We start from the raw sequence: 24,219 nt of genomic DNA, 5'->3' as shown, positions 1-24,219 counted from the left end.
GTAGTGATGAGACTGTAGTGATGACAGTGACTGTAGTGATGACTTGTGACTGTAGTGATGACAGTGACGGTAGTGATGACAGTGACGGTAGTGATGACTTGTGACTGTAGTGATTAAAGTGACTGTAGTGATGACTTGTGACTGTAGTGATGACTTGTGACTGTGGTGATGACAGTGACGGTAGTGATGACTTGTGACTGTAGTGATTAAAGTGACTGTAGTGATGACTTGTGACTGGAGAGATGACTTGTGACTGGAGTGATGACAGTGACTGAAGTGATGACTTTTGACTGTAGTGATGACCTTTGACTGTAGTGATGAGAGACTGTAGTGATGACAGTAACTGCTGTAGTGACTTGTGACTGTAAGGATGACAGTGACTGTAGTGATGACTGTGACTGTAGGGATGACTGTGACTGTAGTGATGACAGTGACTGTAGTGATGAGACTGTTGTGATGACAGTGACTAGAGTGATGATTTGTGACTGTAGTGATGACAGTGACTATGGCTTGTGACTCTAATGATGACAGAGATTGTCGTGATGAGAGACTGTCGTGATGACAGTGACTGTAGTGATGACAGTGACGGTATTGATGACAGACTGTAGTGATGACAGTGACTAGTGATGACTTGAGACTGTAGTGATGACAGTGACTGTAGTGATGACAGAGACTGTAGTGATGACAGAGACTACGGTGATGACTTGTGACTGTAGTGATGACAGTGACTGTAGTGATGACTTGTGTCTATAGTGATGACTTTTGACTGTAGTGATGAGAGACTGTAGTGATGACAGTAACTGCAGTGATGACTTGTGACTGTAAGGATGACTTGTGACTGTTAGGATGACTTGTGACTGTTAGGATGACAGTGACTGTAAGGATGACAGTGACTGTAAGGATGACAGTGACTGTAGTGATGACTGTGACTGTAGGGATGAGACTGTAGTGATGACAGTAACTGCAGTGATGACTTGTGACTGTAAGGATGACTTGTGACTGTTAGGATGACAGTGACTGTAAGGATGACAGTGACTGTAGTGATGACTGTGACTGTAGGGATGAGACTGTAGTGATGACAGTGACTGGAGTGATGACAGTGACTGTAGTGATGACAGTGACTGTAGTGATGACAGTGACTGTAGTGATGACTTGTGACTGTAAGGATGACAGTGACTGTAGTGATGACAGTGACTGTTGTGATGACAGAGACTGTAGTGATGACAGTGACTGTAAGGATGACAGTGACTGCAGTGATGACTTGTGACTGTAGGGATGAGACTGTAGTGATGACTGTGACTGTAAGGATGACAGTGACTGTAGTGATGACTGTGACTGTAGGGATGAGACTGTAGTGATGACAGTGACTGGAGTGATGACAGTGACTGTAGTGATGACAGTGACTGTAGTGATGACAGTGACTGTAGTGATGACTTGTGACTGTAAGGATGACAGTGACTGTAGTGATGACAGTGACTGTAGTGATGACAGTGACTGTGGTGATGACAGAGACTGTAGTGATGACAGAGATGATGTCATGATGGGCAGCATGAGTGTCTTGGTGTGATGGAGGTGGCAGGAAGCACATTCAAATGTACACATCTTAAGTAGGGTGAAACCCAGGTGAGGTGCTTGATGGGGAGGCCTTACCCAGATATTTGATGGTGAATCCCCGAGGCGGATTGAGGGATCTACGCATCCATCCCTCCCTCAGCACCTCCAGGTGGTCCTCCTTCCCCTGGATCAGCAGCACATGCTCGTCTATCCATCCCAGAAAGAAGGTCTCGGACACAGCTTCTGTAATCCGCTGGTTCCACACATGTTGCTGGGTATTTTCCGCTTTGAAATCGGCAAATATCTCATAGCCGGTGTGGTGTCTCGGCAGCTCGTCGCTCTCCGACACACCGGCCGCCCCCAACGCCTCCCCAGCGCCGACCCTGGACAGCACGATAGCCAGGGAGTGGGGAGCTATCTGCAGGAAAGACTCCATTGTCGCGTCGACCTCTAGCTGGCTGCCGAGGGCAATATTATCATTGCACGTACCTTTCTCCGACAGTGTCGGGCTGAATGGGAAAGAAGCGGTCCATGTTGCTAGCAGGGTGTAGCTAGGAGCTACGGTGGGCAGCAGCCTACAACTGTATTCCCATGACGCTAGCCTGCTAGCTCCCGTTACCCTCCACGCCTTACATGAAACCCATCCCTACACCTTTGAGGTCCGTAATGTGTCAGCCATGAACCAAGCCTGGTGTTTACTGAACACTCATGTCAACCGCAACCCACCAGCCCGGAGAGATGACATGCGGGATTTTTGGTGTAAACCTTGTTGTTGCGTTAAGTCGTTAGCGGGATGCTAACGTGTTAATGAATTCACCCAGGCAACAGATGCGGTGAGACCCCTTTTTCCTCGTCGCTTGGCAGCATCAAGTCTTGTGGGAGAGCCGTTCTTCTGGGATAGAGGACGAGGCGAGCTCGCTCCTCTCCAGCCGGTGGGTACCGTCTCGTGCCTGGCACGCTCCACCGCGGTGCGCCAGGACGCAGCTGAGCTGAGGTGCGGGTCTGCCTCCCTCCTCCAGGTGCGACGCTCCACCACGCATCGATGCCAAGCTCCGTCAAGACCACGACGACAGGACTTCCACGCTTTCTTCCGTGGAACATTTCAAAGTAAGACTTTGAAGAAGCAGCGAGCTGGGGGTGGGGAGGGACGGATGATCATATTCAAACTTTCATACCGACAGCAGAAGAGTTATTTAGTCAGTTACACCCAAAAGTTGTGAAACGCAATACCAGCAGCATCAAGGAGGCCAGCCCACGAGAAGCTTCTGAAAAAAAACCCTAAAACGTATATCTTTACTTTAGCTTTTGCTCACTGCTGCACTTCTTTTAATGCACTCTAGTTTCATGCTTCAGTACTTATACTTTAATAACAATGTTTTTATCGCCCTTTTACTGTTTTTAAAAGTTTGAAACTTTTTATCATTTATATTTTCCTACAACTCACATTCATATAGTCAGTAAACAGTCATCATGTTCATAATTTCATACCATTCATTCACGAAAAACACAACAGGACCATGTGATGACATAATGTGGGTATAAAACTTATCCCAGTGGTTCTCCTCTAATGAGAAAGGAACTTTCTCCACAAATCTTCATTCCAAATATGGAGATAGGATTTGAAAATCAGGGGATTCTATAGTTGAGGTATAGACAATGGGATCAAGGATCATAATGGGAAATGTAGTATCCAGTGTTTTTGTAGCTCACAAACAAGGCGGTTAAGAGTACTTCTGTGCTCTTGCTGCCACTTGTATTTTGACTGTTCTGTCTGTAGAGTGCACCAACTTTTAGTAGCGCTGAACTGAATTGTGGATGTGCTTCTGTGTAACAGTGTAGGTACGCATCAATTGGTCAAAATGCTAAAGAAGGAAAATGTATTTTGAAATCATCACATCATGGGTCAGGGTGCAAAATAACTTCTGATATATTGCACGAGGGGGGACAATTCCACAGGAGACATGGAGCAGTATGTAGCTTTATTGAGCCGGACAGATAAAGCTAACAGATGTGACCCGCCTCCACCGACAGCACCACCAACATGTTAGGAAGGGCACTGTCCTTTGCTGACCACTTTCACATTCTTCTTCTGTTTTCTGTAGAAAAAAAAAAGACTGTCTTGGTTTTGTGTGTGTGTGAGAGAGAGAGAGAGAGAGAGAGAGAGAGAGAGAGAGAGAGAGAGAGAGAGAGAGAGAGAGAGAGAGAGAGAGAGAGAGAGAGAGAGAGAGAGAGAGAGAGAGAGAGAGAGAGAGAGAGAGAGAGAGAGAGAGAGAGAGAAAATGTACCTGTTTTCCTGGCAGAGAACACACTCAGTGCTGTAGGTCTCTCCATCACTGCCACACACTGGATCTAGCTCCTTGGTGCAGATTTGTCCATACCTCTCGCAGTTTGGCTAGACACAGACACACAGTACTGGTTACTGGTCACATGGCTATTCATTCAGTGCTCGAGCCCTCAGGTCAGGCTTCTGCTCAAGTTTCAGTTTTATATTGTGAGAAGACTGCATGTAGAAAGCAGCTTCACTTGAGGCTCCTGTCTGATTCGAGGGGCAGAGGAAAGTGCCCGCTCCATGCCTGATTGTACATCCAGGAAATACTGTTTTTCACCACCAAAAAACAGCATTTACAAGATGGTGTATACAGTGTGCAACTCCATGCACTCCATCTTGCTATTGTTGTAAAAAGGGAGCTTTTACAAAACCATGACATGGACACACACGTGCTGCTGTAATTCACCTGAATTTATTTATCATTATGTTTGACGCCATCGCATTTGCAGTCTACTTTGAAGTTATATTTTACAAAGAGATTAAACTGACTAACTAAAATACTGCCCACATATTTATAAACTTAGAAGTTCTAATTTTTAGCGTTTTATTATGAAAATCCAAAATCCATGTTTTTCAGAGAGGACTGCTAACGGGCAAAACTACACATGGGGACACAACAAGACTTCTAAAAAGGAGGGAAAAAAAGCAAAATAACGACCAAATGTAGAAAGTGGCAGTCAACTGTCTAGCGCCTGACATAAAGAATTAGATTTTAACCAGATAGTCAGATATAAATAACATTGAGGATACTTAACTAATTAAATATATACTCAAGAACATACATGCAGATAAATAAATGTGCAGTGTCCAGCTTTCTTGCTGGTTCACATTATACCTGACCTGACTTCACTCGCGTCCTTTGGAAATGAACGCTGCTGCTGAGGAGTTCATGTTTCTGTGAAAATATCTTTTTTTTTCTTCCACCGTTGTCTTTTATGCGTTTTGGTTTTGTTGGGTGACATTGCCAACATAAATCAACGACTTAAGACTTCATCTCCAAAAAGAAAAAAGAAAAAAAAGACCTAGGAACACGAATGTGAATACAAATTATTTGTGTATTTAAACAGAATTTTTGAGGATCTGCTGCAGAGTCTGATGGGAACCATCGCTGGTGAGAATGAGGGGGGAGCTGCCAGCTGCAAGAGTTAATGAGAAGAAAGCTAATCCTCAGTTTACCCTGACTTAAGTGACGTCACCACTGCCACACTTTGAGCGAGGATGACGTCAGCTTGTCAGTTTCAGGACCAATTGTAAGGTTGTTGTCGAGAATTGTGGACTTGCCCTTAAATACTTGAGTGCTACGATGCAAAAAAAAAAAAAGGTATTTTGATTTGTTTTAATGACCCCCTCAGTCTGTGGATGCCGCTCCTTTCAGGATAACTAGCAGCAGTGTTGAAGTCCAGCCATGGTACGAGCGGGGGTTTACATATGGGAGTGTTCCTTTACTGCCGATGTGTCAATTATCTGTTTATCTGTCGTGAAATAACGGCAGACAGATGTTTCATTTTGCTTTACTCCTCATGTCCACTTGCACATCAGTTGGGAGGGACAAGGAGGTACAAGATGAGAAAAGGGGCCCCTCTCTCTTCTGATTTTGAGGTATATTTCAGAGGACAAAACAATCTAATACAAAGTTGTATTAGTGTTTTGAAAGATTTGGCTTAATTGACCACTGTATGTTTCTGCAGTCATGAAGGCAGAAAACACAGTAAATAAACCTTTTGTCTCACCTCCCTGGGTTGCAGTGTTTCATACTTCTCATCACTGTCTGGAGTCTCGCCCTGCAGGGACAAGACTACACACACACACCCACACACACACACACAGTCAATACTTGCAACAAGAAATGCTCGTACAGAACGCAATCTCTCATCACATCCTTTACCATAAGTCGTGGCTGAATACCTAACGCCTCCCTAAAACTGGAATCTTACCGTCACCTTAACACTGAGACAGTGTGAAGAGATGAAGATCAGTCTTCCTCATTCCCAACACACCACAGTCGTCCCCCACGTCCCTCCCTGAGAACTGATCACTTTACTCTCTGATAAAGACACCACCTCCTCAGTCCATTTATCTCTCAGCAATCAGTGAAGCTGCATTTTCTTGAAAATCCGTAGACATTATTTCTAATCATTTGATCCTAATTGTCCTGTGCTCTAACCCTGCTGATTTTCTTTTTTTAACTACCCACTATAACTTTCTTGTCTTGACATTATTGTAGCCAACTGCTGTATTCTGGCTTGTTTCATTTTTAGAATGCCGCTGGTCCTTGAAAACTGTAACAGGAAGAACCAGATTGACCTGTCAGATGATCCTTTTCAGTAGAATCCAACACAAAGTGACTCAGGTTTTAATGAACTCACCGGAGACGCACAGCAGCAGGACACAACCGCACAGCACAGTCAGCTTCATGTTTTCTGGTCCCTGAATGGCGTCCTGTTTACCCACATGTCTTCAGCAACAGGTGTGTGTTTCACATGATGGTTTCTGCCTACAAAAGGTTGGAGCTTTCCTCTGATTGGCTGCGTTGTGAAGGCCAGGTGACGCTCACCAGAGTCAGGGCCACAAGATTACACCACTGGACCAAAGGAATATCAGTCTGGAAAAACAAACATCTGACTAGAAGAGAGCTCAGGGAGTGCAGACTTTTACTGAAGCAATGTAAAAAAACAACAACAACAGCAAAAAAAAACCAAAACAGGCAAACAACAACAAAAAACAGGGATTGTTCGCTGTGCTAAACAGGTCTGGAAATCCCAAGCTCTGCCCCCCACCAGGTTTTGCAACATTTTTCAACGTTTTTCATACTTTTGTTCCAAACCAGACAGACTGTGCAAGACCTATAATCTAAAACACAGAACAAACCCATACCTAGAATAGAATAGAATAGAATAGAAAGCCTTTGTTGTCCTGAAGTTGGATTTGTTGGGTAAGCAGTTTTTTTTTCTTTAGTTTTTTTGTTACAAAGCAGTCAAGATAGTTAGGGGTTGAGGGTTGTCATTCTTGATAAACAGATAAATTCTATTCTGTTTAATTCTATAATTGGACGTATCCTGAAATATCCTGTGTACTACACCGTGTATTGTATCATGGCAGTAGTGTAAATGATCAGTAGGTGGAGCCAGTGGACTGTTGGTGGTTAATTCTGTCCCGTGAAACACACGTCTGGAGACAACAAATGGAAGGAGCAGTGCAGAACTGCTGGGTGTGACACTGGATAGACATTACTGATTGGTCAACCAGTCAGTTTAGCGCAGAGACATCTCACCAAAATCCTGACTCACAGGAGCCCCCCTTGGACCCTTCCAGCCATCGTCAGTGTTACAAAAGCACTTATTTGCTCATCTGATTCATTTTCAGCATCAGATTTATGCTGCAGCTCTACTGTTGGACCATGTTCAGATGCATCCAGTGGGACATTAATGCTGGGATATTACAGGATCTTCATGTTACACTGTTCAAAACAAACAAACAAACAAACAAACAAACAAACAAAAACCCTCTTGTCCCCATATCCACAGTTTCCACACTTTAAACAGTTGTGTAATGAGCTAAAGTTTGAAAGGAGATGCTCAGCTTGTCTCACTCTGATGTTGTAAATGACGTTTCTGCACTGCTAACATTTATTTGGAATCCTGCTATTATTTCCTCTTCTGTTACTTTCAATAGTAAGTCTGACTCCTGCCTCTCATGTTGATCTCAGTGATAGAAACCACCCTGCTGCTCTCGTTAGTAGCATACAGTGGTATGTTCTTACATGGATTTATTTTTCACTCAAATACTGGGTCATTATACAGACTTTCTTATTATACTGGGCCATTACACCAAATTTCATATGAAAATATCAAACGTTTAGGGACTTTTTCAGAAATTCTCATGAATTACTAGAATATGGGGACCACAAACACCACTCACGCACATTATAACAGGCTACACCACAGCCTCTCAAAACACATTTGTGTGGTTTATCACCTCTCTGTAATGGCTCACATGACGTACACCTTTCAACAGCTGGTTCCCTGTTGACAGTTTCTTTAGCTCCCCTCTCAATAAAGCTGTGGAGAACCTCGCTCCTCCCAAATGACTGTTTCCTTTGTCTCTTGGTAGAGAGATCATGCCTGCAAACAGAGGCCCTCTAGGTAAAACTTCATTAATCTTGGGAAAAAAAAAGTTGTATTCATTATTATGTGACCAATGGTATCATTCATAGAAGATGCTGCTGATCTAGCAGTATTATTAGTTAATCTGTGTATGGATTCATAAGGTTGTTTTGATTTTAGTGTAACTTACATAAAGATAAATAAATACAATTCTACAACCACTACTCTTACTACTACTACTCCTACTGCTACCACTACTACTACTACTACTACTACTAATAATAATAATAATAATAATAGTAACAACATACGCATACAATAGGCCTAATATACATTCAACCCCATGGGCGCATTTTTCCTCATTTCTGCAATACCACCTGTTAATGTTTTAATGTGGCTCCTTGGAGGTTGTGAACTGAGGACATATCAATACAGAGACAATGCATTTCCTAGTGAATTACTGCGGCGTTCACTTGTTGTGTCCGACAGCACCTGAAGGGGTCATGAGCTATCTAACCTTAGCTAATCGCCTCCGACGGAAACCAGCTGAGAGAGAGGGTAGAGAAGACAAGATGGCGGAGTGAGTGGGTTGCGCTGTGGACGAACGGTTGCGACCCTTGAAGTTAGTCGAAAAGCGCTTCAGGACTCAAAAGATTGAAAACGCAACGATACCATCGGAGTTATAATTAAAAGGCATTTCCCTTCAGCGCGGGGGGAGGTCCGGACATATTTTCTGCGGTGCTCCTTGCGACAGCGTTAGCTTCATGCTAACGTTTGCTAGCGATAACTTCGACTAGCTGCTACTTCGGGGTGGCCGAGACTGGGTGATTGTTCAAGGCCGTAAGCTCTGTCGGATTTCGGTTGGATGTAAATACTTTGTTAATAAGTCTTATAACGAATATGCTTTTTAGATGGTAGCGTTTGAAAAAAGAAAACAACGCCAGGAGAAATTATTTTTTCCAACTTGTGTTACGTTAGTTATTTCTGATATTGTTTGGAGGATCGACCATCGTTAGTCCATAATCACCCAAACCAACCGGTTCAGGACTCTGTATGGTTCGCTGCCAATTGGGTTCGACTGCTACGAAGAATTTGCTAAAGTGAATCGGGTGGATATTGTCATTTGGTGGATATTATGGCGAGCAGCAGTGGCTCGAAAGCCGAATTCATAGTCGGTGGAAAATACAAGCTTGTCAGAAAAATTGGATCAGGATCTTTCGGCGACATATATTTGGCCATCAACATCACAAATGGAGAGGTAATTCTGCGCTGAAATGTCTATCTGTTTTGTACTTGTGGGGAAGTTGGCAGCTAAGCTTACTGAACACAATATATGTAGCACAATGCTAGTCCCTTAGCTTTACCAGACTATGACATTTAATTTATTAACGCTACATTGAGATAAGCAAATTGATAATCAGCACAATGATACACTATTTGCCATTATTTGGATCACGATGAATGTGACGGTGATTGTCACCAAAGTTACTGTAACTTGCGCAGTGACCGTCGAGCGTCAAGTAAAATAAAAAAACCAATGTATTTAATTGTAATTTGTTGTGTGTATCATTTTCAGGAGGTAGCAGTAAAACTGGAGTCACAGAAAGCCAGACATCCACAGTTGTTATACGAAAGCAAGCTGTACAAAATCTTACAAGGTGGTGTCGGGATACCTCACATACGGTAAGGAACCCTCTTACGTTGCGCTCTGTCAGTATCGGTAAGTGTCGGACTATAATACTGGTCATTATTTGCACTTGTGATTGTAATGTTTGATATGGGGAACATGTTACAGCGGACGCAATCGTTGGCATTAACTGTAAGGCCTGCTAATCTTCCCAGCATCGCCCTCACGTTAGCCTATTCTCCTTGTCGGTGCCTTTTCAACGAACATGGAACGAAAATGACGTCACTTCTGACTTAATTTCATTCTTTACTTGGTGTCGCGAGTGTCGTGTGGATGCATGATGTGCCTTTTTCTTGTGATTATCAGCTGTTTTGGGAGAGGAAAGGCTACTCGGTGGTGGAAATGGCCGCTCCTCTTTTGTTGTGTTAGCTCCCAACATGTCTTCCCCTGCTCGTTTAGAAAATGGCGGCGGAGCTCTGAAGGGAAAACAACAATCCGAGCCCCACGGTAGAAGTGTGTCCTGAGCGCGTGATTACGGGCCTAACTCCATCCTGTAGTGCACTGTAAGGAGTGACAGGTCACTATCAAGAGTAGCATATGACCCCACAGAGCAGGCTGTCCCACAGTTCCACAGCATTATGTTTTACTGTAGCCACAGAGTGACCACTTGTGACAGGAGCGATTCCATATTGTTGTTGTTAAGAAGGCACTTGTCAATTAGACTAGGGTTATTTGAGCATGTGGAGTTTTCGGGGAAATGAACGGTGACGTGAAACCGTTGTGCACCGCGGTAACAGGAAAGTGGAAGTGCCATGAACAGACACATTTGGTATTGTGTACTCTAGAATGAGGAAATGTTCATGGTGTGAAGTTGCTACACTGGAAATGTCACTTGTAGTATTGTAGTTGATTGATGCTGTTCAATACATGTTTAATGAACATGCGTGAGTGAGCAGAGATACTGTTAGAGCTAAAGCAAGAGCACACTCACCTGGAAGTAAATGTAATAATTATGCAGTGAAATCTGCTGTGAAGTATGCGGTTCATTGGAAAGTATCATTACTCACAGCACAGTTAAAGTAGTGCTGCAAATCACTGTCTCATTTTGGGTCTCGGAGAATTGAATGTCTGCAGCATCACATTGAGGAACTCTCTGTTCCTCTGGTCGAACATGTTCATTTGCTTCAGAGTACATTGAGAAGATGTAATCTGCACCTGGAGATGATGCAAGAAGCTGCTGTAGTTTTTTGTTTCATGAGCATCATAATTGAAGGCTGTAGGATGACTATACCTGTGACTCAGTCGTATTCAAGATTGTCACAAGAGATGTCAAAATGAGAACTTGGTGGTACTTGCTCAATGGCAGTGAAACTACAGAAGGCTCTAAGTGTGCAGCAACAGGTCTGCGTTTGTATTTGAGGGGGAAAATACCCACCAACTAGATGGTTTTCACTACTGCAGTGTTGGGAGTGTGCTGGAGCTGCTGGAACAAGAAACGTACGTTCCATCAGGGTAGCATAATTATGAAAAATATCAATCTGTAATTGTTTTGAATATAATTATTGGGATATGATAGATTGTTGATTTGTTTTTATCCTTGAAAATTCCATTAAAATATTTTTAGTGTGTATTTGGGGGAGGGGGGTGAGCCGAACAATGATGTTATTAGTCTGTAGAGGGTGAGGTTCAGAGTATGGTTATTTTGATGTACAGTTAGCTTTTTAACCAATACTGCACTCTCCTCTGATTTTGAAAATGACAGTGTGCCATAGCGAGGTTTTTATTACATTATTTGTGAAGCTTTTCCGTTCTCTTTACTGCTCATTGAGAGAAGAATGGATTCCAACAAATGTTTTGGATGGGAATCTCTTGTTGTCTCATCATCCATCCATTTTCTATACTGCATATCTGTTAAGTGTGGCGGGGGGCTGGAGCCTATCCCAGCAGCCTTCAGGCGAGAGGCAGGGCTTGTCCTGGCCAGATCACCAGTCCATCGCAGGACCAACACATAGACAGACAACCATTCACACTCGGGGCTACTGTCAATTTAGAGTTGCCGATTAACCTAACTTGCACATCTTTGGACTGTGAGAGGAAGCCTGAGTACTTGCAGAGGGAGAGGCACAGGGAGAACATGCAAACTCCACACAGTAAAATCTTCTTGCTGTGAGGCGACAGTGCTAACCACTGCACCACTGTGCTTCCCTGTTGTCTCATCATTTAGTTACAATTTAAAGGGCCATAACAATTATAGAACATAGCAAGAATGTTAAATTGATTGATTTTTTTTTTTTTAATTCAGAAGCCAGAATTGATTTTAGGTAATGATTCATTATTCAAATGTTATGATGGGTTTACCTGATAATTTATTAAATGGCATTCAGCAAGACACTCATGTAAGGTTTCTGCAGTCTATAGTTATAGTAATATTGACAAAAATGCACAACATGATTACCACTACAAGTAGAGGTTGGATATATTTTGATAATTTATAGTTAGAGATGGGTATTATAATAATAATAATAATAATGAAACTTATCAATACTTTAGCAAGATGGCTGCAGCATGCTGGTGTTTGTTAATTGGACCTCATGTTTAATTGGGCAACAATGAGATGCAACTGAGTTGGTCTCAAAGGACACTAAAACTGCATGACAAGGCAGCAGCATTTAACATATAAGGTCAATGGAGATTTGGGCTGAAAAACACAAATGAGGCTGTACATTTATTCTCTTTCACTGTCTGCGCTCACACGTAAAACATTTTTGTATTTTATCGGCTGAATTCATGTTAAAGCTGTTCTCAGGTGTGTGTGTCAGTTTCGGTTGTAAGACACTGAAAAAAACAAGTAATGTTACGAAATGGCAACAAAACACATCATAGTTCATTAACGCTATGTTAACTCAGTGGCTTATGTGTTCCTCTGAGAGCTGCTGAACTCTTGATTTAATCGCTGTGACGCTGCAGCACCAAACGTACGACTGTTAGGATTTGGGCGGCAACAATAAGTCAAATGGTCGCTCAGAGAGACTCAGAAGCCACGAAGGGTCTTTCTGCTGTCCTGCTCGCATCTCAGTGGAGACTGCAGCTTTAACATCACTAGGGGTTGGTTACCAGCTGCAATAGAATTAAGAGTTACACCTGTCAAGAATACTGGTAGAAGCACAGTTTTCAAGGAGCTGATCTGTACTTTAATACTGACCTAATCACATGCTGGCACAGGACAGTGCCAGTCCTCGTTACCCATCCCTGTGTAACTGATATTGTAAAATCAAATTTTTAGCAGCTCACATATGTAAGTTTATGGTCATAAATGTAAAGAACTTGGTTAGGCATCATCTAAAACTAAAATGTTATATCTGTGATATTCCATTCCCTCATTTTGCTGTTCTGAATTCTGTTCACATGTTGCTGTGTCTGTCATGGTGCATTGCCGGGTTGAATATGTGTGGTCATGCAACTTCATAAAAGCCGAACATTTTTCATCAAAATCATTAAACAGTGAAGGATGATTTAACTGCATGAATGAATTAACTTATTAATGTATAGTAACACACAAACTCTCTGACGCATTTCATAGGAATAAATAAATGATCAAATATAGGCAATGGCAGTTTAAAAGTATAAAATTCGTAATGGTATGGAAAAAACCTCATTTGATACCCAGCCCTTGCAGAGTTGTTGATCTACTGGGCTCAACTGGCTTTTGCGCGTGTTTATTTTTTAAGCAAGGAAATTAATGCCGTTATAGGATGCAAAGTGTTAAGTTAATATATCGTGTGCGACTTTGCGGGGTCAGTGTTGAATTGACTCGACTTCCTGTTCAGTAAGACAAGACCTAATAGGCTGTTGAAGTGTGGACATCCTAATGAATATTGATGTAAATGATGATAAAAATGTATATGTATAATTTTGTTTTGGGGGGGGGGGTGATGTGTTAGGTCAGTTGTTCCATTAAACACTGTGGTATCAAAAGGACTAAACATTTGTCCATGTACCTGATGGAGAAGAGAGGAAATACCAGGTTTTGGCTGGTGTTGATTTTCCCTCCCTGTTCTATATCTGGCTAACTGCTGCAACACATGCAGCCATATACAGTAAGGAGAATTGCGGGCACATGGCTGGCTGGAGACAAAGACTGGGGCATGGTGAATTGGTTGAAACCTGAACTCTGAACTTGCATCCTCTTTAAAATGATACTACATTTGTTTGGTGACTCCTGGAATGGATGTAAGCATACATGGATGGGTGGAAGCCAATTTTTAAGTTTTTTTGCGCAGCTCTTTATTCATTGGAAAATATGAATGCTGGCTTTTAAAAAAAAAAAAAAAAAAAAAAGAATGTATCTGTAGCTATTACTTGAAACGCTGCTGTAACTATTAAATTTCCCAAGTGTGGGATAAATAAAGTATTCTTACACTTATTCTTAAATTGTGAGCACATTAGGCAACCCTGCATGTTTTCAATTGGACTGTTATTTCAACACTCTTACATAATTTGCATTGCTTTGATATGGCCATTCCTGACTCCGAACCACATACAGTCTTAGAAGTGCAGTAAGTGTCACTTGAGGCCTAGAAACAGCATGTGTTAATTTTTTGTGGTCCTTTGTCTGTTTTCTGGTTATAAAGCAAACCGTTAAAGGCGTTTGGGAGAGGAAAAGGTGTGCAAGGGGAGAACGTTCATTGAATCTTTACACTGGAAATCTTGGTTTCCCGTTTCAGTTGAGTCTAGTTATAGCCTGTCCAACCTGCCCATCCTGCTGCTCCTCCTTCACTCATACTACAGCCTAGTTTACCTTTTGTACTGTCGCCTCCTTTCATAATATATCATCTATCTATTATCCTTACTGTTTTTTGGCATTTACTTAATTTGGGCCAGGTTGAGGATCAGAGGTCCACGATAGACCAGAGTTTTCATGAGCGTATCAAGCACTCTGCTTGTATATATGTTGTGGTCAACCTTTATCCAGTGATGTTTGGTATTTCCTAATCTAGACTGACAGTGGAACTTGGGTCAAACCTGTGTCAGGTGGTCTTTATAAATTGGCCAACCAGGTTTGGATGTTTATCAGATGTTGTCAGGCTTTGGGCTGTGGTGAACAGGCTTGTCTTCCTCCATTATGAAATCATTTGATACCAGTATTTAAATTTAGTTCAACCATCTCATGAAATCGTAAGACACAATAAGATGGGTCCTTGTGATCCAATTAGAAGTGGATCACATTTGTGTCCTGAACCATATTTGGAAGTGGTCTAGGCCACTGGGCCACATTCTTTTAGCAGTGGTTATGTGTGACACTTTACAAATAAGGTTTGTATGATTTATGTGTTGTCTTAAACCCCCTATTGTCTTGATGGAACAAATCCACTGAGTGGACAATGAGAAGCAGGTTGGCAGGAGATGGCTGTGTTTCCCCTTCTTCACGCATTCGTATACTTGTATGTTTTATAGATTACATAATTCTCATGTTCAAGTGCATTACCTGGAATAGCTAGGCTATGCCAAGCAAAGTAGCTGGATGCGTCCTATTTGAGCCCTTTGATTTGGGCGGTACAAAAGCAAATGTGAAGTGATCATTAACCTGTCATGCTGTTATTCCATTATGTGCTTATTTGCAGTGGTATGTTTTTTGTTCAAGGCTTGCTGGTATCCTTTTCAGTTTGCCCACCTGAAAGCAGAAGTGTTTCCATGCCAAACTAAGGCTCTGTAGCAGCTGCCGGCTAGCTAGCTGACAGTGTGACAAGCAGACCAGCAGTGAAAGTGAGCAGATTGGGTTGCTGCTCCAGTGACGTAGTGGTGTGTGTACAGCCCATTGTCAAAAGAAGGCATATTGGATATGGATTAGGGATGTGTTTTTACTTCTGCCTCGGGATGGGAGAACGATAAACCTGTCTTCATATTGATTGTACAGTATATCAGGTTGCATCACATGTAGGCCTGCTGGATTTTGGTAAAATCTAATCGTGATTATTTACTGACATTGTGATCGCAATGTGATTTGCAAAATTACACGCAATCTAAATTTGTAGATTTTCATTGAAAACTATTAAGCTGTTAATGGTGGGATTTTTCAGGAGGATCTGTATCAAATGCAGCATTATCAAATGTAATGTCCACATAAAATGACTTGTAAGCATGATGTCAATGCGGCACTGCATTATTTAATTAAAAATGCTATTTTGAGACACTATTAGCCTGACAAATATTGTGCTGTCCTGTGATTTTTATAACCGCAGTGTCGTGTTGCCTTATGTGATTCATTCTGATGGGTTTTTGCAGCCCTGATTTAAATGGGTCACATGATCCTAAATTTTCTAAAGTATATTATTGCCCATGGCTACTTTTTGATTAACAAAGTAAAGTAGATTTATAAATTCCTTTTATTTATCCCCTTTTCAGATAGCCAGCCCAGACCTCCCAAATTCAACAAGCCATGAGCGATCATCTCTGTACATTGGGAATGGGGATGACGCATAAGGGTTTGACAGTTGTTTTGAGAGGGTTGGGTAAATTTGTTACACCTTTGGTGTTCTTTGTCAAAAATGACACTGTACTTCCTTGAGGAACCAGCAACATGCAAACCAAGCTTAAGAAGTGGCTAAAATATGGTGATATTTCTTGGTTTTTTTGTGTTAATATAAGAGTAAGGAAAATAGACCAGTCAAATATAACCATGAACACTTAACTAGGGAGAGCAACAAACAGAGGAGTTCATATTTGACCCTTGAACTTGTTTCACACTGCATTTTGGGACACTTCCCTGTGTGCAGGCTCATTTTAAAAACTGGAGTTCTTATGAATCTTTTGCATCAGTGTACTTCCACTGGGTGATTCTGGTTGACAACAAAATTTATGTCACTGTCATCTCTTCAGGTGGTATGGCCAGGAGAAGGACTACAATGTCCTAGTCATGGATCTGCTTGGACCCAGTCTGGAGGACCTTTTCAACTTCTGCTCTCGGCGCTTCACCATGAAGACCGTCCTCATGTTAGCAGACCAGGTAGCTAACATTTACGCAGTCATCTGAAGCTGTCACTGTGTTTTACGAGCACACGTCAACAGACGTTGTCCGTTTGTGCTGTTTTTGGTGTCTGTACAGCTTTAGGATGACCCCCACTTACCCTGATACCCTGTGTGAACTCCAGTTCCCTCCCACAATCCATAGAGGGCTAAAATGAAACAAATAAGATTATCATAGCGGTGGCTTTGGGATTATGCAAGCTGGTTCACCAGCTCTGCTTACTGGAATTCCCGCGGTGCTTCTCCTGTTCCAATGTTGCTTCAATAATATTTTGATACCATTGAAAAAGACATTGGTGACATGAAATTGTCCTCTATTGTTTCTCTCACCTCTTCATCCCTTAATGTATGTCATCTCTACAGTTGTACGCTGTAAATTACAAGAGGTATTGATGGAACTGCAAACATATTCAAGGGTGTCATTGCCAGGTGAAAGGGACGGAAAGGTATATGGTCAAAATTAAAATGTGTCCTCCTCTTCATTTTAGATGATCAGCAGAATTGAATATGTACACACAAAGAACTTCATCCACAGAGATATCAAACCAGACAACTTTCTCATGGGCATCGGCCGTCACTGTAACAAGGTAAGACCTGTACCTCTACTAAAATCCAATACATGCTGAAAGAATAATTGATTAATTTCAGGTTTGTATGTATCTGTTGGCTGACAGCGTTGTCATGATCACCATCTTAACCCTGCAGTCTTGAAATTGTGATCTTAATATCAATATGCTCTAGCTCTACTTCCACAAAAGCCTTTTCATACCTGGGACTTCCCGAACACCGTCGGTCACATGTTGTAGCTCTGTGACCTGCAAACGGTATCAAATACTTAATGTTAGTGCTGCTGTGGTTGACAGTGGCCTTGTCTGAACTTTAGCACAAGTATCAATAATCAAGTAACCTGAAGGAAAGATCTAAAAAGCAGAAACAGCATAACTACTTCTGTTAATCTGTTGTCAATATCTTCAATGATTAAGAGTGATGGAGGTCTGGATATTTAAACTACTACATTATGAGTGGGAAATATAGGAAAGAATGTCACCCTTTAAAAAAAATTATATAGATATATTCCTTGAAACAGTACATTATTCATTCCCATATATTAATGTCAACATTGTTGACTGTATAGAAGACCTGTTGTTTCTATTAATTACAACTTAAATTATTGTAATTTTGAAATCCAAGCGGAGTGTACATACTAACATGCATGGAATTCTTAAACGTGCATGACAAATAGGGCTGCAACGATTAGTTGACGTTGTCGACAAAAATCGATAATAGAAATAGTCAACAATGAATTCATGGTCGACTATTGTCGCCAGACGCGTTTTTCCAACAGAGTGAGGCATCTCACTTGATGATAATCTCTGCCGAGAGTCGCTCATGCGCAATAGCGTCTCTGTCTCTGAGCGGTAACAGACAGAAATGGCGGTGTCAACATCAGGCACGCGCACCAAAACCTCTAAAGTTTAGAGCATTTTAGCCTGGATAGGGCAAATAAAAAGACTACTAGCAAAGTTTGCAAAGCAGACCTTGGTGTCATGGCAGCCCCTCGGTGATGCAGGATCATTTAAAGAGGAAGCAGGTCGGGCAGGTGAACGAAGCGGAGTCTGACTCGCCTCGCTGAGATTCAAGTAACATTCAAGCCAATACGGTTTTCATGACACACATGGTACATTTTATTAGTGTGTTTTCGCTATAAAAGAGAGCTTGAGCGTTATGCCAGACTGTGCCTGACAACCGTATTTTAAATTAAATCATGCAGTCCGAACACTGGGCCTAATTGGTTTTAGACAGGACATTTTTATTTAAGTTTTGAACGAATCCGCATTATGTTCATAAAAGATGTATTTTTCATTGTACCCATCTTTCTTGTGTTTATTATCATTTGCCACATAATTAAATCAACTTCATGCTAAATTTAAGAAAAAAATAATAATTATCCAATTAGTCGACTAATCGTTTCAATAGTCGGTTTAAAAATAATATTAAAATAGTCGTTAGTTGCAGCCCTAATGACAAATAGATGAGATCTCTCTGATTATCATCAGAAACCTAAGTTTTAACACTCGTACATCATCCAGTAATCGATCAGAGTACATAAACAACGTGACAGCTCCTCTTACCACATTTACAATGTGCAAAATGAAAAAGATGAAAACTCGTAAAATGTTGGTAGATCAGGAGTCAACAGGTAATTCTTGACATGTTTGACAGTATATTGTCCACAGTAATGACAGTATCTCAGTATTTGATGCAGTATGTTTAGGGATTATCTGCTTATTGTATTTTGGGCAAACATGCATACATTTTTTTTTTATGTATTTTCAGCTGAGAATTTTCGAAGAAGCAAGTAGAACTCAAGTAGAAGTCTTCTGCATGTTTTCAGATCATGAAGACTGAAGAGAAGCAATGCAAGCAGTTTTCTTTTTGCCTCCTCTAACGCTAAGACTCCTGTCTGTACTGTCATGCTTATTTCATAGCAACACATATAAATTCTGCTATTCATGCACACACAACTTCCTTGAGATATATTTAGTGACAGCTGACTACAAGTCTTAGGGTCCTAGACGCCTTCGCCAAAATGGGCTCAAACCCTGAATTTTGAAGAATTCTTGTTCCTATTGAAACCAAATTATTCATTTTAGGCTTGAAAGAGAACGCAAGTAACTCGCGCTCGAGTGACATCATATTGAGTCACCTGATGAAAGACAGCTGGGGGAAGTGATCTTTTTTTCCAAGTAGGCAGTGATCCTTTATGATCTACCACGACACAAATAACGCTGACGTAATTGCTTAAAAACACAAGTTTTGTCTTCAAGCTACCTTTGCCGGAAGTCCATGGAATAAAGGCCAAAAGGATGAAATTGAGACGTAGTGATGTTAAACAAGATGATGTTGTTCCTTGTTATCGTGAAGATAATGTCGATTTGACCAAAATGTTGCAGAATGGCTTCAACCTGTTCATGTACTTTGATCTCTCTGAGGAACTGATTGTGCATGTTTAATTATTATACTGATTTTTTTTTTTTTTTAAGCAAGTTGCCTGAAATTTGAATGGAATACTATGTACCCAATATTTTCAGCCCTTGCAGACAGGCAACATTTGGTTAAGTTTAAAGCATGGAATTTAGATTTTATCCACTTCAAAATGAATGTCCTCTCTGCTGCACAGCACCTGTGAAGCCCAACATCCATTGGTGTCTCCTGCTTAGTGATACTGGAGGTGATGGTCTTGCTGTCCTTGACCGTGCACACAAATGCTCATTTATTGTGAGGGTTCTGGTGAATAAGGAGTAAACTTATAGATACATTTTAATTGAATTTTTACACGTACACAGGAAACGTTCTAGCTGAGTTATGACATTATAAATTTTTTTTTTACCTTTTTTTTATTTTTGTTTTCATTAAAAAAAAAACAGTGGGCCAAATATACAGAATAGACTAAAAAAAAAGACAAAAATGGCTCAAAAATACTTATGTACAGTTTTAATAATGTCAGTGGTTGGTCTTTGAGTTTCCTTTGTATTGTTATCCAGAATCTTCTCCCACAGCATGTACATGCAGGCTTGCATCTGCTGGCTGGCTTTCTTTGGGTCTCCTAAGTTCATGTAAGATGGAGACTACGGCACTGAAATACATTTCTTGATTGGCTGTAAGTTTTTTTGTTTTGCTTTTTGGGTTGGTTGGTTGGTTGGTTGTTTTTTCATGGTGGGTGCTTGGCATGTAAAGGCCATCATTGCTGGTGTGTGTCTTTAAAGTGTACTGGAGTGACATTTAGATGAGGGTACGATTGATACTAACAGGCAAAGAATGTGTCTGATATTGCCATCATACCACGATCATGCTTTTCATCTTTAGACAAAATCCAGATCTAGATTTTCTGAATGAATTTGCTTCCATACTAAGCCAATTAATGAATTTACAATGTCATCAGGTTAGACTTTGACAAAGATTTAAATTAGTCAAAAAATGCACACCAGCCCAACCCTAAGCTGCAACCTATGTATGTTTGTTTTTTCTGTATTGCTGATGGATATAGGACAGATGTTTTTTACAGAATCCTAATACAGTAGAACTATATTTCTCCAACCCAGTTGTCAGAACTCAGTCATTCACACAAGCGCATAACACTTCTCAGTCACACACCCTAATTTCCCCTCTTCCCATACTGTAGTGAAAAAGACAAGTGCTGCCATGCTTGTTGGCTGGGATGAGCCAAACCCAGCCCAGTAACGAAGTCAAATGTGATGTGGCACATTTTGCCTGTGTGAACATGCTGTCAGCACTAATCGCAGAAGAAGAAAGTATTAGGTATAATGTGACTCGGTAGTGTATGAACCCAGTGTAGATGTTTGTTCTGGAGTGAAGAAACGTCAATATGACTGTATGAGCCTGTTGAAGCATGCTGTTCCGTGTGTTCAGGTATTTGCCTGGATTTGCAAAAGACCATGTGAAGTCGTGTATCTTGTGATCCAACAGAAGACATTCTTAAAGTTAAATCAGGTCTAATTTATTTGCTAACTGGTGAGCCTAACTGACACATAGAAGTGAAGGGTAGTGCAGTCATGAAAACCCAACCTTCCAGGTTGTTTTAATACAGCTGCCTTACAACCAGCTAGCTGCTAGCTTGGCTCCCAAATCATACAGTTGTATACGGGGTATGGGTTGTATTTGGCCTCATCTTACCTCCTATAAAGTGACAGGCAGTATTACTACAGCGAGCTGGTGATGAACAGTTCACTCATATTTAAGTGTGAGAACTGGTCATTTGAAATCTTGTGTAACAATTTATTTAAACCACCTTAATGCAACCACTGTCTCATGCTGCAAAATTAATAAAATCATATTCTACGTGGTCAGCGTCGGCCTGTGCAATTCAGTATTTAATGAAAAATGTATTATCATGGACAGTACAGCAAAAAAGTGTTGTATTGTTGTTGCTATTTCAATAGGTTAACTTATTTTTAAAGCAGCATTAAATTAAATGTCTTTTTTTTCACTGCTAGTTTTGGTTTTTACTGATTTAACAAATACACATTTCATTGATCAGTAATTTGTGTGCCTTTTTTTTAAATAACAAGCAGTCATGATATCATTTGTTTATTACATCCCAATTGAAATTATACACGTAACTGCAACATGACTGTTAAACCAAGTTTTGCAGCACTACTAGCACCAAATAAGTCCAAGGGCCAATGCTGATTTGTTTTAGTGAATTTAAGTTGTTAAATATCTTAATCTCCAGTTTTGCTTCAGAACTGGAGAAAGCCTTAAATGTTTTACTTGGGCACTCTGTCATGGATTAACTTGGCCTGCATTTTTTTAAATATATTTCATTTGATCTTGATTTTGAAAATAAAAATAGAGATACAGATAGATTATTTTTTAACTCATCTTTCCTTGTCAATTGTTGGACAACCAATGCACTCACATACTGCATCTACTCTTGAATTGTTGTCTCTGTCTCTGTCTCTCTGTCTCTGTCTCCCAAGCAAGGTGATGAAATAATGTGGTGGAAATTAAGACCAGGTGGCAGATTTGCCATAAGACCTGTTTTTTGTTGTTGTTGTTCTGGACTATTAATGATAAATAAAGGTGATGGTGTAGATTTTTTATTTCTTTTATTCAACCAGTCCAAGTAACAGCAGAATTTTGCAGTGTTACCGGTAGGTGTTACACTCAGCATAGCAGTAGAGTGGAGAAGGATTAGAGAAGGTGGCTAACCAGAAGTTTACAGTTTTACCTCTAGGTGTTACACTTAACATCGCGAAAGAGTGGAAAAGGATCGAAGAAAGCAGCTACTACTTTAAGCTAGAGCTGCATGTCCATTCACAGCACTGCTGTAAACCTTAGAGGCTTTATGGGCACTATGGACTGTAGAGAGTTTCCACAGATGATGGTTGCAGTAACTTAAATGCAAGCTTTTGCGATAAGCCAACACCACCATTGCAGCCACACGGATTTGTGTAGTGCCTCCCAAAGGTAGATTCTAAGGCTGAGCAATCAGTTTACTTGTAAATGACGCTAAAAGTAACCGCAAAGTATGTTGGTTTTGTTATTCGTTGGTTCTTTTTCTTCAAGGCGATGTCGCAAATATTAAAGAGTTTTAGCCATTTTAAGCAGGAGCATAATCTGACTGGTGCTTTTTAACATTTAGTTGAGCCGATTTCTGTTTCGTCACTATTTCATAACGTTACTCTTCCATTGTCTTACATCAGAAACAAATATATACCCTAGAATAAGCTCCATTGTGAATTTGGCTGATAAAATGCAGTAATCTTGAAAGTGTGAACACAGACAGCAGGAGAGAGACATATATGACCTTGTGCCATCACTGTTGGCTCTCTAAATGTTCATGCCTTCTCGTGCTGTTAAGCTTTCTTTGAGACACTCTTTTCTCTTGTCTCTGTCTCATCGTGTGATCCCATCAGAAACACTAAAACTTTCTGGTGTTAAAAACATAGTGGCAGGTTGGGCAAAGCCATCTCGTTCCTTCACTCTTGAAAGCTTTCACGTGACATAGACAATGAATGAGTAAGCTGTGCTATTTGTAGAACTCGTCTTTCACTTAAGCGAGAAATTTTAACACATTTTGAAGAGGATCTAGTCTTGTTTTGGAGACACTTTGGGAGGTCGTCGGTCCCTGTGTTTTTTTTTTCGGTTGGTTAAGTTTACGAACCATTGTTGAGCTACATTGTCCTGAGCCTGGGCGTGTTGTTGTTTTTTTTGAGTAAAGTTGCTCTTTAAGTTATGTGAACAGTGATACTGCTACGACCATTCTTGTTTTGCTCCAGTGCACTACTGTGTAATCTTTCTTTTGCTGGTTTCTAGTTATGTTCCACTTTGTAAGGGTTTGGTATCAGAGCACATATTAAGGAGATACACAAGTATACCCACCTTGTCTAATATCTAACACAGCTTTAGCTCTATTTAGATATATCTTCATCATTATTATTTATTCTCCGTATTGATGGTTTGCTGTAGTACACAAAGTAACAGTGCATTCTCCTTTCTTGGCAAAGATGTTTTGTGGTTGTTAGAAGACAAGGTGGATATTTTACAAGCGGCAACACAGCCCACTGATAGCCCGTTGGTGCCATGTTGTCGCTTTTGCACATTTAATGTTCAAATAGTTACTCTCTCTGTTAGTGGCAGTAGTGGTTAATATATTAAAACTTAGGGAATTCACTTGAAGGAATGCACCGGGCCTGTTGCTGCCTTCTCTGTCAGCGGATATTACATCAGCAACATTTGTTTTGTTTGAAGAGCAGGGACAACCATGGTCTCTTAATCATCTCAATTGTCCTTCTCCTCCACGTCTTTTCTGAGCCATGGTGTTGCCTGTCTGCACTGGCCTCGATTGTCACTGTCAGACATAATGAAGTTTCAACATCTTTCACGTTTCCAGAGAATCTTTGGGCCTCTTATTTGTACAGGGTTGATCTTTCCATGTTGTCATGACAGAAGAAAATCGGTCATCTGATTTCTTCTAGACTGATGGCCAGATTGATCATATCTGTATCACTAAGATCTACAGAGGCTGTCCTCCTGGCTGTGTATGTCCATCTTTGGTT

The 24,219-nt window shown here is 40.9% G+C and overlaps 3 protein-coding genes across 5 annotated transcripts in view; 1 reads left to right on the top strand and 2 right to left on the bottom strand.

Moving 5' to 3' along the window:
- Nucleotides 1–2,629, bottom strand: part of LOC147250502 (storkhead-box protein 2-like) — a 62,531-nt gene extending 59,902 nt beyond the window's left edge. Inside the window, exon 1 of the mRNA XM_086222785.1 lies at nucleotides 1,651–2,629. Within this exon, the coding sequence (XP_086078911.1) occupies nucleotides 1,651–1,990 (340 nt within the window). The 5' untranslated portion in view covers nucleotides 1,991–2,629. The remainder of the gene's footprint in view (nucleotides 1–1,650) is intronic.
- Nucleotides 2,630–3,519: 890 nt separating this feature from the next.
- LOC147250501 (trypsin inhibitor ClTI-1-like) lies at nucleotides 3,520–6,392 on the bottom strand. Its single transcript, XM_086222788.1, has 4 exons — nucleotides 6,250–6,392; nucleotides 5,614–5,678; nucleotides 3,840–3,946; nucleotides 3,520–3,650 (listed from the first exon to the last, which is right to left on the bottom strand). The coding sequence occupies exons 1-4, from the start codon at nucleotides 6,296–6,298 to the stop codon at nucleotides 3,599–3,601; spliced, it is 273 nt and encodes a 90-aa protein (XP_086078914.1). The 5' UTR covers nucleotides 6,299–6,392; the 3' UTR covers nucleotides 3,520–3,598.
- A 2,127-nt stretch (nucleotides 6,393–8,519) lies between these two features.
- The window catches only part of csnk1a1 (casein kinase 1, alpha 1), a 32,105-nt gene continuing 16,405 nt past the window's right edge, over nucleotides 8,520–24,219 (top strand). For 2 of the 3 annotated variants that reach the window (XM_086222782.1, XM_086222781.1), the window contains exons 1-4: nucleotides 8,520–9,244; nucleotides 9,563–9,669; nucleotides 16,490–16,616; nucleotides 17,125–17,223. In XM_086222782.1, coding sequence (XP_086078908.1) covers nucleotides 9,122–9,244; nucleotides 9,563–9,669; nucleotides 16,490–16,616; nucleotides 17,125–17,223 — 456 coding nt within the window. In that variant the 5' untranslated portion in view covers nucleotides 8,520–9,121. The remainder of the gene's footprint in view (nucleotides 9,245–9,562; nucleotides 9,670–16,489; nucleotides 16,617–17,124; nucleotides 17,224–24,219) is intronic. The other variant, XM_086222783.1, reaches the window with a different exon arrangement.

The sequence above is a fragment of the Aulostomus chinensis genome, chromosome 13 (assembly GCF_037954235.1).
Source record: "Aulostomus chinensis isolate RoL2024-O1b breed Wild chromosome 13, RoL_Achi_v1.0, whole genome shotgun sequence".
NCBI lineage: Eukaryota > Metazoa > Chordata > Actinopteri > Syngnathiformes > Aulostomidae > Aulostomus > Aulostomus chinensis.
The sequence above is the reverse complement of the archived record's forward strand: the minus strand, read 5'-3'. Positions and strand labels throughout refer to the sequence as shown.

Excerpts from the sequence above, each read along its gene's own strand:
- LOC147250501 (XM_086222788.1), bottom strand. The coding sequence starts at position 6,298 with ATGAAGCTGACTGTGCTGTGCGGTTGTGTCCTGCTGCTGTGCGTCTCC. Across the intron at positions 5,679-6,249 it reads CCTGCTGCTGTGCGTCTCCG|TCTTGTCCCTGCAGGGCGAG; the intron begins GTGAGTTCATTA and ends GTGTGTGTGTAG. Across the intron at positions 3,947-5,613 it reads AAACACTGCAACCCAGGGAG|CCAAACTGCGAGAGGTATGG; the intron begins GTGAGACAAAAG and ends GTCTGTGTCTAG.